The sequence below is a fragment of the Mesoplodon bidens genome (assembly GCF_964165515.1).
Source record: "Mesoplodon bidens genome assembly, chromosome: 9".
Lineage (NCBI taxonomy): Eukaryota > Metazoa > Chordata > Mammalia > Artiodactyla > Ziphiidae > Mesoplodon > Mesoplodon bidens.
Window position 1 is genome coordinate 101,730,911 of NC_138166.1, and position 15,571 is coordinate 101,746,481.

General features: G+C 40.7%; 1 protein-coding gene across 2 annotated transcripts in view; it reads left to right on the top strand.

Annotated features, from left to right (window-relative positions):
- GALNT11 (polypeptide N-acetylgalactosaminyltransferase 11) overlaps window positions 1-9,460 on the top strand; it is a 57,302-nt gene extending 47,842 nt beyond the window's left edge. Inside the window, exons 7-12 of one of the 2 annotated variants that reach the window (XM_081243842.1) lie at window positions 1,167-1,284; window positions 2,612-2,764; window positions 3,264-3,482; window positions 4,897-5,001; window positions 8,365-8,502; window positions 8,768-9,460. In XM_081243842.1, the coding sequence (XP_081099968.1) occupies window positions 1,167-1,284; window positions 2,612-2,764; window positions 3,264-3,482; window positions 4,897-5,001; window positions 8,365-8,502; window positions 8,768-8,899 (865 nt within the window). In that variant the 3' untranslated portion in view covers window positions 8,900-9,460. Of the gene's footprint in view, window positions 1-1,166; window positions 1,285-2,611; window positions 2,765-3,263; window positions 3,483-4,896; window positions 5,002-8,364; window positions 8,503-8,767 lie in introns of those variants that run through there. The other variant, XM_081243843.1, reaches the window with a different exon arrangement.
- The last annotated feature ends 6,111 nt before the right edge of the window (window positions 9,461-15,571 follow it).

The following is a 15,571-nucleotide window of genomic DNA, read 5'->3' on the forward strand; positions in this document are numbered from 1 at the left end:
GTTCTAGACTGGCAGGTATATTCTTTCAGGACTTTGAAGGTATCATTCAAGAACCTTCTGGCTTCCACTGTTTCTGGTGAGAAGCCAACAACTGTCTAATTTTTTTTTCTTTTGAAGGTAATCTCTCATTGGCTGCTGACATTTTTTTTTCTGTCTTTGTCAGAAGTGTTTTTCAGATGCATAAATTTGGTTTATTTATTGATAGCATCTGATTATCTGCCAGATTCTCAGTCTTGCCTTTTATGCTTGAACATACTGAACAGTTAAAAGTCTCTGCCTGATACCTCCGTTATTTGAAACCCCTGCACACCTGTTTCTGTTGTAGATTGTTTCTCTTATTTTTTTCTTTCATGTGATTTATCTTCCTGATTGCCTGGTTATTTGTTAGTTTGCTTGTTTATTTTTGTTTAATGCTGGACATTGTATATGAAAAATTATGGAGGTACATTCATCCTGGGGCGGTGTTTTCTCCTGCAGAGACTCTGGCTTCTCTTCTGGGAGGCTGCTCAGAACACTAGACGCCACGCCCCCGGTGCGGTTCGGCCAGTGACGTCACTGGAAGCCGCCTCAGGCTCTGGGGGGCCCGTCCACGTCAGTTCTCAGGAACACAGGGGTTCTCGACTGTGACAGGACTGACCTTTAGGGCCAGAGAGCTCTCCATTGTGGGTGCTGCCCCGTGCATTGCAGGGCGTTCAGCATATCTGGCCTCTACCCATCAGACGCCAGTAGCACCCCTCCCCACAGCTGTGACAGCTAAAAATGTCCTGGGGAACCACTGGTCTAACACATGTTTGAGTCCAATTCAAAGTGTGACGTTTGTCTGCTCTCTCCTTGGCAGGCCCTGGAGCCCAGTTTTTAATCCCAGTGGCTCTGTGAGACTGTCGAAGGAATTAAATAATACAGGTGGATTTCTGTCAACAGTAGTTATAATCAATTTTTAAAAGTACTTGTGATACTTAGAAAAGTAGCCTTCATTTGCCAGGGCTTGCGATCTAGAAAATTAAGTTATGGGGCCCAGCTCATTCCCTCATAAATCAGACAAAATGTTTCATAATAGTTAATCTAGTTTCTATTAGTGATGTTCTAAAGCTGCACTGAATTTTTTAAAACAAGAACGATAGATAATTGACTATAGAATTGATAAAATAATTGTTTTCCTTTTCTAGGTCACCTACAATGGCTGGAGGATTGTTTGCCATGAACAGAAACTATTTCAGTGAACTTGGACAGTATGACAGTGGCATGGATATCTGGGGAGGAGAAAATTTAGAAATATCATTTCGGGTAAATTTTTTTTTTTGCATGCTTGATTATTAACTGTGTGCAAGGAATATAATTTTCATCCACGATCCCATATTTTCTGTAAATTCTCTTTGACTGTCTTTATTAACAAATTGTCCTTAATGAATACTACTTTACCACAATCTATAATGTGGATAATACCCATTCAAAATATCAAAAGTCTATAAGAAGCCTTGCATTTATTTTGTAAGAATTTAAAAGTGATAGTTGTAATGAATAGTTGGGTATGTATTAAGAAGTCCTCATGCGCATTTAATCTAGAGTTTTATTCTTTGTCCATTTGTTAATCTTATTTGATAACCCTAGATATATATAGTTGGGGTCATCAGATTTTCCTGACTGTGCGAGACCATCCTGGCTCATACCTGTTCTCCTGGAGAGATTATTAATAGCTCCTCATTTCACTTTCAGGAGTAGCCCAGCTGATAAGATAAATGATATCAACACCTGCGTATAGATTACTGAACCCTTTATATATACCGTTCCCTCCAGCTGCTAAGGTTGGGCAGATGACAGCTGTGGGTGGGGTCTGTGGCTCAGCTGTGGTGGTAAGACGGTCTTTGGAAAAGGCAGAAAGAGGGCAAGGGAAAGAATTCAGATTTCTGTCTCTTAGCAGAGGGCCCCACTCCCCGCCTCCCACCTCCCGGTCTGCGTAACAGATTCCCCCCCATCAGATACCCTAATACCTTGTGCAGGTGCCATTTCGTATTTTTGCAAATGTATTTTCCTACTTAATCTTTAGAATTTGAAATTTGCAAGGTATAATAGATATTATTAGTTTAGTCTTTGTAGATAAGGTAATTGAATCTCATAAAAATTGAAATACCTATATAAAGTAACTCAGTCAAGGGCAAAATTTAGACCAGAACTAAGATCTGAATCTTAATCTAGAGTTATTCTGTATATTTTATTAAAAATTTTTTTTTCTAAAAAATGGTGTATGTTTGTATGTGTTTCATGAGAAAGTACCTGTAGAACTGAGATTAGAGGATTGATGAGTAAGCATTCTTTGTCCCTAAGTCCTGAAGGTCAACTTCCTTGATATGTTAAAACAACATGTATGGTAAGTACAATTTTAGACACAGGGCAGTAAAAGAATATACATTGTTTTAGAGTTTTGTTTCTTTTTAATCGTAAAGACAGATAATTTTTTTAAAAATACACACTTTGACTTTATTCTATTTGAATAGTTATATCTAATAAGATAAAACATCTTGCAAGGTTTCACAAACACCTGTTTCATGAAAATTCGTACATCGATTTCACAGCACTGTGAGGAACCATTAACACATATTCTGCTTCTGACCAGATCTGGATGTGTGGAGGTAAGCTCTTCATCATCCCTTGCTCTAGAGTTGGACACATTTTCCGGAAAAGGCGACCATATGGTTCTCCGGAGGGCCAGGACACCATGACACACAACTCCTTGCGGCTGGCACATGTTTGGTTGGATGAATATAAGGTGAGATTAAATCTCTCACCGAGAAGGATGGATGATAAGGCTAGTAACTCCATTGGCTTTGGTTGCTTTTCTCTCTTGCCTATTTCCATTGAATGACCTTGGCTTTAGGGCCATCTCTTTCTGGGTTTTTCTCTCTTCTCTGCACCCAGTCTTTCACTCATTTTTGTTGTGACTCCTTTTTAAGTTTTCCAAGCATCTCGTCTGTGAGAGGTGATACAGCAGCACCAGAAGGAACTGTGTTTCTCTTCAGTTTCTTTGTCCTCCTGTCCGCTCTTGTGACTCCCACAGAACCTGGCTCCTCTTCTGCTCGCTGGGCTTTGCTCTGACACAGTCCCCCTGCTTCCCCTGTCAAGACCCTGCACACATTGTATTCCTTCCCACCTCCTCTTCTGCCACATGCAACTCTCAGTCTTTTCTTTGTAATGGCTTTTTTGAGGTGTGATTCATTTAAACAAAAAAATCTATTCTCTTATTTTTCATTTTTCTTTTTTAAATTCAGGAGCAGTATTTTTCCTTAAGACCTGATCTGAGAACCAGAAGCTATGGAAATATCAGTGAGCGTGTTGAATTGAGGAAGAAGTTGGATTGTAAATCATTTAAATGGTATTTGGATAATATTTACCCAGAGATGCAGATATCTGGGCCCAATGCCAAACCCCAGCAACCCATTTTTATCAATAGAGGGCCAAAACGCCCCAAAGTCCTCCAACGTGGAAGGGTAAGAAAGTGATCCTAGCAAAGTGTTTCATTAAATGTTGTGTGATATAATAAATGACATTGTAGACTTAAAATATTTAAGGATAGCCTCTGGCTTGCCTTCCATTATATTCTTTTTAGGAGAATTTCCTCTACTCAGGTGTAAGACCTTAGAAATTTTGATATCTTTGCTGTTTATATTAAGATCCTTTACCTGCCAGTGTTAAAGAGAACATGGCTTCTCTAAGTTATATGCTGGCTTCCAAGAGGATAGCTATAAATATGCATATACAAACAGAGGCAATGTGAGTGAGTGTAAAATTCACTTGTTAGAGACCAGTCCAAAAAGGAAAACAAAGGAGAAATGGGGCAACTGTATACTGTTGGCCTCAGCTCTGGAACTGACTGCAGACAGGAAGTGAAAAATGGTGGTCAGGGTCTAAGTGGTGGTACCAAGTCAGGTTTTACACCCGACATCCTGAGCAGTCATCTGAGCTTAGCAGAAACCCATTGATCAACCGCAGTTCTTTAGATATTCCCTTTTGGTTCTTATAAAATTTCTTCAGTTTTATAATATCACTTCAATTTTAGATGTCTAGCCATAAAATCATACCTTTTTCTTGAATCATTTCTTAGAATTTGCTTCCTGAAAGTGTAGATATTGTAATTGTTGCCCGAATTTCCCTTTTGTGTTATAAAGAAGACATCCCTCTCCTGGTTCTTTCATAATGCCAGCAATTCTTAAGTGGCTAGAATTAAGCCTAGAGCCTTCTCCTATCTTGTTGTTCTCTCCATCTTATAAAAGTCATCAAGGTGTTTATTATTATTAGGTGTTTTCTCTTTAAGTAAAAATAGGTACCGGTGTATGTCCATATAGTTGAAATCCCTTACCATTATTATTTTTGCCTTGCATATCTAATCACATTTAATATTTAAACTAATCATTTTACTTAGACTAGATACTCTTTGCTTCTTTTATGTATCCCACCTTTGGCATTCCTATGGCATTTTTAATCTGTTTATCTCCAGTTAGGCATGTACATTATATTGAATTATGTGCTGTCTGTTTGTACCTTTTGTTCTTATTTCCTGAGTTTCATTTTAAGGTTCTTTAGTGGAGAGACGGTATTTAATCTCCTTCCCCCCCTATAGTAGATTAGTAAACTTGTATCTTTAGGTAGAATTTCTACTTGACACTGCCTGCATATATTGTTAAAATTGCCTATAACCTTGAAGTCTCTATTGTGATGCTCCTATGTGCTAAAGCTAGAATTCAGTAATAAAAAATGCTTATCTTTTTATGACCTTTAGAATCCATACCTCTGGAATAATTTCATATTTCCTCTAAAACCTCCTTTTCTAGCATTCTAAGGCATCTTCTGACATTGGTCTTTCTCTACATACCAGCTTGTCAAGAGCAATCTCTTCTTTTACAGCTCTATCACCTCCAGACCCACAAGTGTCTGGCAGCCCAGGGCCGCCCAAGTCAGAAGGGAGGCCTAGTAGTGCTTAAGGCATGTGACTACAGTGACCCAAATCAGGTGAGTTAGGCCTCTGGGCTCTCAGCCAGTCCATGGACAGTGTCCTTCAGTGAAGGAAAGGGAAGCTGCTGGCAGTCAGGCTTGAGGGGGGAGGGGCAGACATCAAAATTTTAATCTGACGTTTTAAAAATTATATTGTTTGGGGGTTTTTTGTTTTTTAAAATTTATTTTAGTGAGGCATAGTTGATTTACAATGGTGTGTTAATTTCTACTGTACAGCAAAGTGATTCAGTTATATATATATTCTTTTCCATTATGGTTTATCACAGGGTATTGAATATAGTTCCCTGTGCTATACAGTAGGACCTTGTTGTTTATCCATCCTATAGATAATAGTTCGCATCTGCTAATCCCACACTCCCAATCCATCCCTCTCCCAACTCCCCTCCTCCTTGGCAACTGCAAGTCTGTTCTCTGTGTCTGTGAATCTTTGTTTTGTAGGTAAGTTCACTTGTGTCATATTTGAGATTCCACATATAAGTGATATCATATGGTATTTGTCTTTCTCTTTCTGACTTCACTTAGTATGATAATCTCTAGGTCCATCCATGTTGCTACAAATGGCATCATTTCATTCTTTTTTATGACTGAGTAGTATCCCATTATATATATGTGCCACATCTTCTTTATCCATTCATTTGTTGATGGACATTTAGGTTGTTTCCATGTCTTGGCTATTGTGAATAGTGCTGCTATGAACATTGGGGTGCAACGTATCTTTTCAAATTATGGTTTTCTCCAGATATATGCCCAGGAGTAGGATTGCTGGATCGTACAGCAGCTCTATTTTAGTTTTTTGAGGAACCTCCATACTGTTTTCCATAGTGGCTGCACCAGTTTACATTCCCACCAGCAATGTAGCAGGGTTCCCCTTTTCTCCACACCCTCTCCAGCATTTGTTATTTGTAGACTTTTTAATGATGGCAATTCTGACCAGTGTGAGGTGGTACCTCATTGTAGTTTTGATGTGCATTTCTCCTATAAGTAGCAACGTTGAGCATCTTTTCATGTGCCTTTTGGCCATCTGTATGTCTTCTTTGGAGAAATGTCTATTTAGGTCTTGTGCCCATTTTTCGATTGAGTTGTTTCTTTTTGTTGTTGTTGAGTTATATAAGCTGTTTGTATATTTTGGAAATTAAGCCCTTGTCGGTCACATCATTTGCAAATATTTTCTCCCAGTCTGTAGGCTATCTTTTCATTTTGCTTACAGTTTCCTTTGCTATACAAAAAGCTTGTAAGTTTGATTAGGTCCCATTTGTTTATTTTTGCTTTTTTTTTTTTTTTTTACCTTGGGAGACTGACCTAAGAAAACATTGGTACAATTAATGTCAGAGAATGTTTTGCCTTTGCCTATGTTCTCTTTTAGGAGTTTTATGGTGTCATGTCTTAAGTCTTGTGTATGGTGTGAAGGTGTGTTCTAACTTCACTGATTTACATGCGGCTGTCCAACTTTCCCAGCACCACTTGCTGAAGTTAAGTTGTTTACGCTGGGAATGATTTCAGAGATCATCTATCTAATACTGTTGTGGTCTCCTTTGTACATTTTCCCTACCTCTGGTCATTGTTTGTCATAGTAATATTTTGTTTGTTTAGAGCATTATTTGTACTTTGCAGTTACACAGAGTGAATTTGAGTTATATAGAATTGAAAGCTATATGAATTTGTTAGAAATGGCAAAGGACATGCATCTTCTTTCTGGCCCAGAACATTAAATCTGCATTGGATGAATCAGAATATCTTTTGTAGAGTTTTCTGTGAAATTGAGTTTTTCTAACTGATTTTTAGTAGTTCATCAGAGGAAACAGCACAATTTCATGTCTTTCACATAATTTATTCTCAATTTATGTGTCCTTTGAGCGATACTAAGTGAACCTAAAAATAAGCAGAAAACTTATTGCAAACTGCTTTGTATCTGATGAAATAGCATAACCTAACATTGCTCTAATCTCCTAGTTGTAGTGCCTCAAGATTGTAATGCTCAAAACATGTCGTAAGTAAGCAAGCTTCGTTTACTTACGCTTCCATTTGAGTGGTGGATGGGGTCATTCAAGAATGAAAAGAACACTTGGGCCCTTTTTGGATAGAGTGTGTCCTTTGAAATTTCATAGATCACATCTTATTTCTAGGAGAGTTCATGCACACTATCTAAGGTGTTAACGTACTGGAAAACATGGTTTAAAAAGGGTTTTGTGCCACATCTGGGTGCGAGAGGTGTCAGTGTTGTAGACGTGGAAGTGTTAAATTGTAGTGAGGTTTTGGTGGTTTAGGTTGTAGTAGGATGAGATTGGTGAAATTTGTTCCAGAAACTGTAAGAGGTTTGAGGAGATGGAGTTACACTCTCCTATCCGTACTATGTTGTGACTGCATGGAATTGCACTTATACCCTAGCCACATGTGGCTGTTGAATTGGTCATTTTATTTCATTTTAGTTAGTTTACATTTCATTTCCTCAGTCACACTTGACACACTCCCAGTGCTCAGTAGCCACGTGTGGACCGGTGGCTCCTTTGTTAGATAACACAGATTATAAAACATCAGCATCTGTGTTTCACTGGTGTTCCGTCATGGCGCTGATGGGGAGCCTTCTCTTCGTACCGACAGAGGCAGCACACGCCCATTTGGGGCCTGTAGGTCGAAGCAGTGATGGATAAGTTAATGCAGAGGACAGGAGGAAACGTTGTCCTTCTCAAGTCAGTGATGGTGCATATTGGAGAATACGTGTATTCACTGCACTTGGCCATTTCAGCCAGTTTCAGGCCTTTGTTCTTGAAAATAATCTGAGACACCATAAAGAGAACTATTCTCAAAGATCATTGGCACATCTAAGGAGAATCCTGCTTTGGGGCCATCAATGGAATTGTAATCTCAGTGCAAATGTTATTACGAGCCCAGAATAGAGTGTACTTACGATTCCACAGGATGATGGGACATGACAGCTTATGCACATCATCACTGCCCAGCAGATGAGGGAGATACGAAAACCATAGCCTCGTGTGTTTTCTTTGTACAGAAGGCAAACCAGCCGCCTCACTGGGCTCCTTCAGTTCTACACAGTGTGAGAATTACAAGCATTGTAGAGTTGTGAAATCCTGGAATTGGGGAAGATCTACAATCATCTTGTGCTCAATTAAATACAGTCAATTAAGTTAATTCAGCCACTGCTTACATTTCTTCCTGGAATTGCACCTCACTTTCTCCTGTGTTAATTCACCCCATTGTCAGATAACTAAGCTGGTCTGTTCCTGCTGTAAGAGACCATACAAAATAAATCCATTCTTCCACAAATGTGTGAAGTGTCGTGCAGTCTGCATTTCAGAATCTGAAGCAAAACTTGAGGTTTTGATCTTTTATTTTCTTCCTTAGATTTGGATTTATAATGAAGAGCACGAATTGGTTTTAAATAATCTCCTCTGCCTGGATATGTCAGAAACTCGCTCATCAGACCCACCACGACTCATGAAGTGCCATGGGTCAGGAGGATCCCAGCAGTGGACCTTTGGGGTGAGGCGCTTGCTTAGTGGTGATGGGAGGATGTGAGGAGACAGACAAGGCTGAGGGGAGGAAGCATGGCAGAGGGACTCATAGTCTGTTTACCTTGTAGAAGGTGGTTCTGAGTTTGTAGCATCCCATAAATAAGTAAGTAATCTGAAATGTTCCACGTCTCTTCTAGATGACTGTCTCTTCTTTACCATATTCTGGCAATAAGTGTTTTAACTTAAAGCAAGTAACTGGTGGTGTTTTTTTCTTGCCACCGCTTTATTTTCAGAGGAATAATCGGCTGTACCAGGTGTCAGTTGGACAGTGCCTGAGAGCGGTCGATCCACTGAGTCGCAGAGGTTTTGTTGCCATGGCCATCTGTGATGGCTCCTCCTCACAGCAGTGGCATTTGGAAGGTTAAGGTGGATGCTGTGGCTGGAATGGTGATTTGTCATGCTTGTCCTCAACATGGAGACGCCTGGGACACTAGCAGAGGTGAGACGTCAGCCACAGTAGAGGTCGCAGCCCCGAGTGACCACCGGGAGGTGAAGAAGTATTGGTTCACCAAGGGGTTCCGGTCAGTTCTCAGCTGCTGTTAAGGGATTTCTTACTTACGGTAGGAAACCAGAAGCAGTTTTAACTCTCTAAAGAGTCAGGTGTGTATAGAAGGATAAAGCCCAGGAAATTGATGTGTCTATTCAAATTTATTTATGCTTCTAAATAATGGAGTGGCGTTTATCCGATCAGGAACTTGTCATGATTTCCTTTCTTAGAAGATTTTGTAGATGACAGTTAATTTTTTTTTAATTTCTAATACCATGTTCTAAATAGTTTTAAATAAACTGATTGAACCCACATTAAACTTCAGAAGGCATCATTTATAAGATTATATTTAAGAGAGTTAACTATTATAAATTATTTTGATGAATTATGGTACTATATACATTTACAATAAAGGATCCTTTTGATTATTTATCTAGGATTTTTTGTCTTCTCTTTCATCTTGTATTGGGGTCTCTGGTCTGAGTTATCCTGTGTATGTGATACATGGTAAGAAATGCACAGGGAATTCGGCTGATGAACCAATAAGCTAGGTAGGTAGCAGCCCTAACCTTAGGGATGTTTCAGTTTCTTAGCTTGAACTATGTGAGTTTGAAGCTGAAGGTATGTGAATTTGAATACTTTAAAGTTACCTGTGAAACACCCAGGTAGAGTTGTTAAATAGGTGTTAAAGTTATTTGGATATAGAGGTCAGGATTTCAGAAGGTATATTTCAGTTAGAGATATAAATTTAGGAATCATCTGTATATACTGTAAATGTCCAAATATAAAGTAAAAGTTTTTTCCCACCAAAATTACATCTCAGAGGAGACATAGTCTCATAGGGTATTTTCTCAGTTATTTTATCTGGACACACAAAGCAGTTTAAGTACCCTTTGAAACATGCTGGAGAATAATATATTGTTCGTATTTATACTAAACATTTTGTCTCTCATTTAACTTTAAAGACCAGATGGTGGTACATATAGGATACAAAAAGCAAGATGACAGACTTAAATACAACAAAATCACATTAAATGTAATTTGATTAAATGTAAATGGGTCCAGTTGACCTTGGCTTGTGTCCACATGGCCTCACCAAGTGTTGTCTGTCAGATGACCTGCATGAGCGCCCTCAACTCAACTCTTGGAAACAAAGTCCAGCCCCCGTGGCACCTTGGAAGCTCCTAAATTAGGTGGAGATTGGCCAGGATGGCGAAGTAGAAAGACCCTGAACTCACCTGCTCTAATGGGCACACCAAAATTACAACTATTTGCAAAACAACCATTGATGATGATAAAGACCAGAACCTACCAACCAGAAAAGAGCTTCTACAACCACAAAGTGAGACAGGTAGGAGGGATGGAGTCACCATTGTAGTCAAGTCCCATACCCGGGGTGCATGACCCACAAATGGGAGACTAACTAACTACAATTGTAAAGGTTCTACGAAAGGAGTGAAGGGTCCAAACCCCAGGTTGAGCTCCCCAGCCCGGGGGTCACACACTGGGAAGACAAGCTCCAAGAGAGCAGGTGGCTTAAAGGCCAGGAGGCTTACTTTCAGGAGTCACAGAGGGCTAAGGGAGGTACAGACTCCACCCTTAAAGGACGCACGCAAAATCTCATGCTCTGGGAACCCAGGGCAGAAGCAGTGATTTGAAAGGAGCCTGGGTCAGACCTACCTGCTGATCTTGCAGAGTCTCTGGGAGAGGCAGGAGGCAACTGGAGCTCCCCTTGGGGACACAGACGCTGGTGGCAGCTAGTTCTATCGTGGGGACACTGGTGCTGGTAAAGCACCATTTTGGAATCCTCCCTCTAGCCTGTTAGCCTCAGGAGCCAGCCCTGCTCTGGCCCAACAGCCTGTAGGCACTACTGCTGGCACACTTCAGGCCAAGCAGCTAAGTTTGGGCACAGACATAGCCCCACTCACCAACAGACAGGCTGCCTTAAGACCCCCTGAGCTTCTGGCTGCCCATGGACATGGCCCTGCCCTCCAGAGGGCCCAGGACTTGGCCCCAACACCAGTGTGCAGGCACTAGACCCAGGACCCCCAGGGGCCTCCAGTCAAAGACCCAGGACCCCCAGGGGCCTCCCGTCAACAGGCCTGCTCTAGCCTCAGAACCAGCCTTATCCACCAGCCAAAAGAAAACCAAAGCCCTGCAGCCTGTGGACCCAGTCCACCTACTAGCAGGTTAGATCCTGACCTGGGACTAGCTGGGCCCTGGCCCTGCCCACTAGCAGGCCAACATAAGCTTCAGGACATCCTGGACCCTGCAGCCAACTGTCAGGAACTGGCCCTACCCATCAGCAATCTGATACCAGCTTTGGGACTCCTGGGCCCTGGAACCAGACTGCAGGACCTTGCTCTGTCCACCAGTAGGCTGGCACTAACCCCAGGGCCTGGCTCCACCCACCTGCGGGCAGGGAGCAGCCCCAGGGGTTCTGCAGCCAGACACCTCGTGACTCAGCCCTGTCAACCAGCAGCCTCTGCACAAGGCAGGGCCAAGCCTACTAGACTGCCCACCACAACAGAAGGACCCACACAGCCCTCATAGGGGGAAACCCTAAAGCATACAGCTCTGGTGAGGAGAGGGGAGTGTGCTGCTCGCGTAGGATCTCTCCTACAAAAGGCTCCTTCACCAGGGCAGGGACATGTAACCAACCTACAAGATACATCAGGCAAGAGGAGGTGACAGAGGAACGTGTTCCCAACAGAAGACCAAGAACGAAGTGACGTGGAAACAGGCGGCCTGCCCCAAAGAGCTGAGGGTGGTGGTCACGGAGCTGGGAGAAGAATGGGTGCACAGAGCAAGAAGCTAGAAGCTTTTAACAAAGAGGAAATACAAAGAACCACCTAACATGAGGAATTCAGCAACTGAAATGCAAAGTACACTGGAAGGAATCAACAGTAGACTAAATGACACAGAGGAACAATGAGCTGGAAGACAGTGGTGGAAATCACTGGTGCTGAACAGAAGAAAAGCATGAAAAATGAGGACAGTTTGAGAGATCTCTCGGGCATCAACAAATGCACTAATATTCACAATATAGGGGTTCCAGAAGGAGAAAAGAGAGAGAGGCGCTGAGAACATATTGAAGACACAATAGCCAAAAACTTCCCTAACTTGGGAAAGGAAACAGATCTCGGTCCAGGAAGCACAGAGAATCCCATACAGGATTAACCCAAGGAGGAATACACCGAGACACGTTGTAATTGAGATGGCAGAAATTAAAGAGAGAATATTTAAAGCAGCAAGGGAAAAGCAACAAGTTACTTACAAGGGAACTCCCATAATATCAGCTGAATTTTCAGCAGAAACACTGCAGGCCAGAGGCATGGTATATTTAAAGTGATAAAAGGGGAAAACCTACAACCAAGAATACTCTACCCAACAAGGCTCTCATTCAGATTTGATGGAGAAATCAAAAAGTTTCACAGAGAAGCAGAAGCTGAAAGAGTTCAGCACCACCAAACCAGCTTTAAAGGAACTTTTCTAAGCGGAAAAGGAAAAGCCACAACTAGAAACATGAAAATTATGAAACAGCTCATCAGTGAAGGCAAAGATAAAGGTAGGAAATCATCCATGTACAAAGTTAGGGTTAAAAGACAAAAGTAGTAAAATCATTTATATCCACAATAAGCAGTTAAGGAATACACAAAATAATTAGGTGCAGAATATGACGTCAAAAACAGTAATCATGAGGGGAAGGGAGTACAAATGCAGGATTGTTAAAATGCGTTTGAAATTGGGAGATCAGTAACTGAAAACATACATATATACATACATACTCATATATACACACATCTCATGGTAGCAACAAACCAAAAATCTATAATAGATACACAAAAAGGGAAAAGGAATCCAAACATAACACTAAAGATAGCCATCAAATCACAAGAGAGAAAAACAAAAGAAGGAACAAAAAAGACCTACAAAAACAGTATGACAATAAGAACGTACATATTAATGATTACTTTATAAATGTAAATGGACTAAATCTTTCAATCAAAAGACAGAGTGGTTGAATGGATACAAAAACAAGACCTCTATATATGCTGCCTATAAGAGACTAACTACAGATCTGAGGACACTCACAGACTGAGGGAATAGAAAAATGTATTCCATGCAAACGGAAGTCAAAGACAGAGTAGCAGTACTTACATCAGACAAAATAGATTTTAAAACAAAGGCTGTTACAAGAGACAAAGAAGGACATTACATAATGGTCAAGGGCTCAGTTCAAGAAGATGATTTAACAATTGTAAACATATATGCACCCAACCTAGGAGCACCTAAATACATAATAGCAAATATTAACATATGTAAAGGGAAAAATCAACAGTAACACAACAATAGTAGGGGACTTTAACACCCCACTTATATCAATATACAGATAACCCAAACAGAAAATCAATAAGGAAACACTGGCCTTAAATGACAGACCAGATGGACTTAACAGATTTATATAGAACATTCTATCCAGAAGCAGCAGAATACACATTCTTTCTTTCAAGTGCATGTGGGAACTTTCTCCAGGATAGATCACATGCTAGGCCACAAACCAAGCCTTGGTAAATTTAAGAATGAAATCATGTCAGGCATCATTTCCAACCACAACAGTATGAGACTAGAAATCAACTACAAGAAAAGAACCCTGCAAAAAACACAAACATGTGGAGGCTAAATAATAAACTACTAAATAACCACTGGATCTATGAAAAAAACAAAGAGGAAATTAAAAAAAAAATACCCAGAGGCAAATGAAAACCCAATGATCCAAAATCTATGGGATGCAACAAAAGCAGTTCTAAGAAGGAAGTTTATAGCAATACGGGCTTACCTCAGGAAACAAGAAAAATCTCAAACAACCTAACCTTACACTTAAAGGAACTAGAAAAAGAATAACAAAACTCAAAATTAGTAGAAGGAAAGAAAGATTAGAGCAGAAATGAAGTAGAAATGAAGTAGAAACTAAAAAAAAAATAGAAAAGATAAATGAAACTAAGGTTGGTTCTTTGAAAAGATAACAAAACTGAAAAACCTTTAGCCAGACTCATCAAGAAAAAAACATGGACTTCCCTGGTGGCGCAGTGGATAAGAATCTGCCTGCCAATGCATGGGACATTGGTTCAAGCCCTGGTCCGGGAAGATCCCACATGCCACAGAACAACTAAGCCCGTGCACCACAACTACTGAGCCTGCGCTCTAGAGCCCGCGAGCCACAACTACTGAGCCCGCGTGCCACAACTACTGAAGCCCTTGCACCTAGAGCCCGTGCTCCTCAACAAGAGAAGCCACCGCAATGAGAAGCCCATGCACCGCAATGAAGAGTAGCCCCCGCTTGCTGCAACTACAGAAAGCCCGCATGCAGCAACGAAGACCCAATGCAGCCATAAATAAATAAATAAATAATTTAAAAAATAACAGTATACTAAGAGGATCAAACATCCTGATGAAGTGGGATATATCTCAAGGATGCAAGGATCTTTTGGTATTTACAAATCAAAGCAAAAGCTTCATCTGCCGCTCCCCATCGCCTGCATTACCACCTGAACCATCCCACCTCCCATCCATGGAAAAATTATCTTCCATGAAACCAGTCCCTGGTGCCAAAAAGGTTGGGGACCACTGCTGTACGCTGTTGGTAAGGACACAAATTGGTGCAGCCACTTTGGTAAACAGTATGGATCTTCCCCCAAAAAACTAAAAATAGAGTTGCCATATGATCCAGCAATCCCACTCCTGGGTATGTATCTGAAGAAGAAAAGACACTAATTCGAAAAAATACATACACCCCAATGTTCATAGCAGCATTATATACCATAGTCAAGATATGCACACAACCTAAGTGTCCACCAGCAGGTGAATGGATAAAGATGTGTGTACACACACACACAGTCACACACCCACAATGGAATACTATTCAGCCACAAAAAACGAAATTTTGCCATTGGTAACAATATGGATGTACTTGGAGGGTATTATGCTAAACGAAATAAGTCAGAGAAAGATAAAAATACTCTGATATCACTTATATGTGGAATCTAAAAAATAAAACTAGTGAATATAACAAAAACGAAACAGACTCAGATACAGAGAACAAACTAGTGGTCACCAGTGGGGAGAGGGAAGGGCGTGGGGAGGGGCAAGACAGGGTTAGGGGGTTAAGAGGTACAAACTACTATGTATAAAATAAGCTACAAGGATATATTGTACAGCACATGGAATATAGCCAATATTTTACAATAACTGTAACTGGAGTATAACCTTTAAAAATTGTGAATCACTATGTTGTACACCTGAACCTTATATAACACTGTACATCAACTATACCTCAATAAAAAATAATTTTTTTTTTTGGTAACTGGGTCTAAGTGCCCCCAGCTAGAAGGCAGAGATGGTTAGATTGGATAAAAATGCAAGATCCAACTATGTGCTGCCTATCAGAAACTCACTTTGAAGATGACAACACAAGTTAATTAAAAAGGAAAGGATGGGAAAACATGTATATGCCTGTTGAACACCAACTGGAAGACACCTAGAGTGGCTA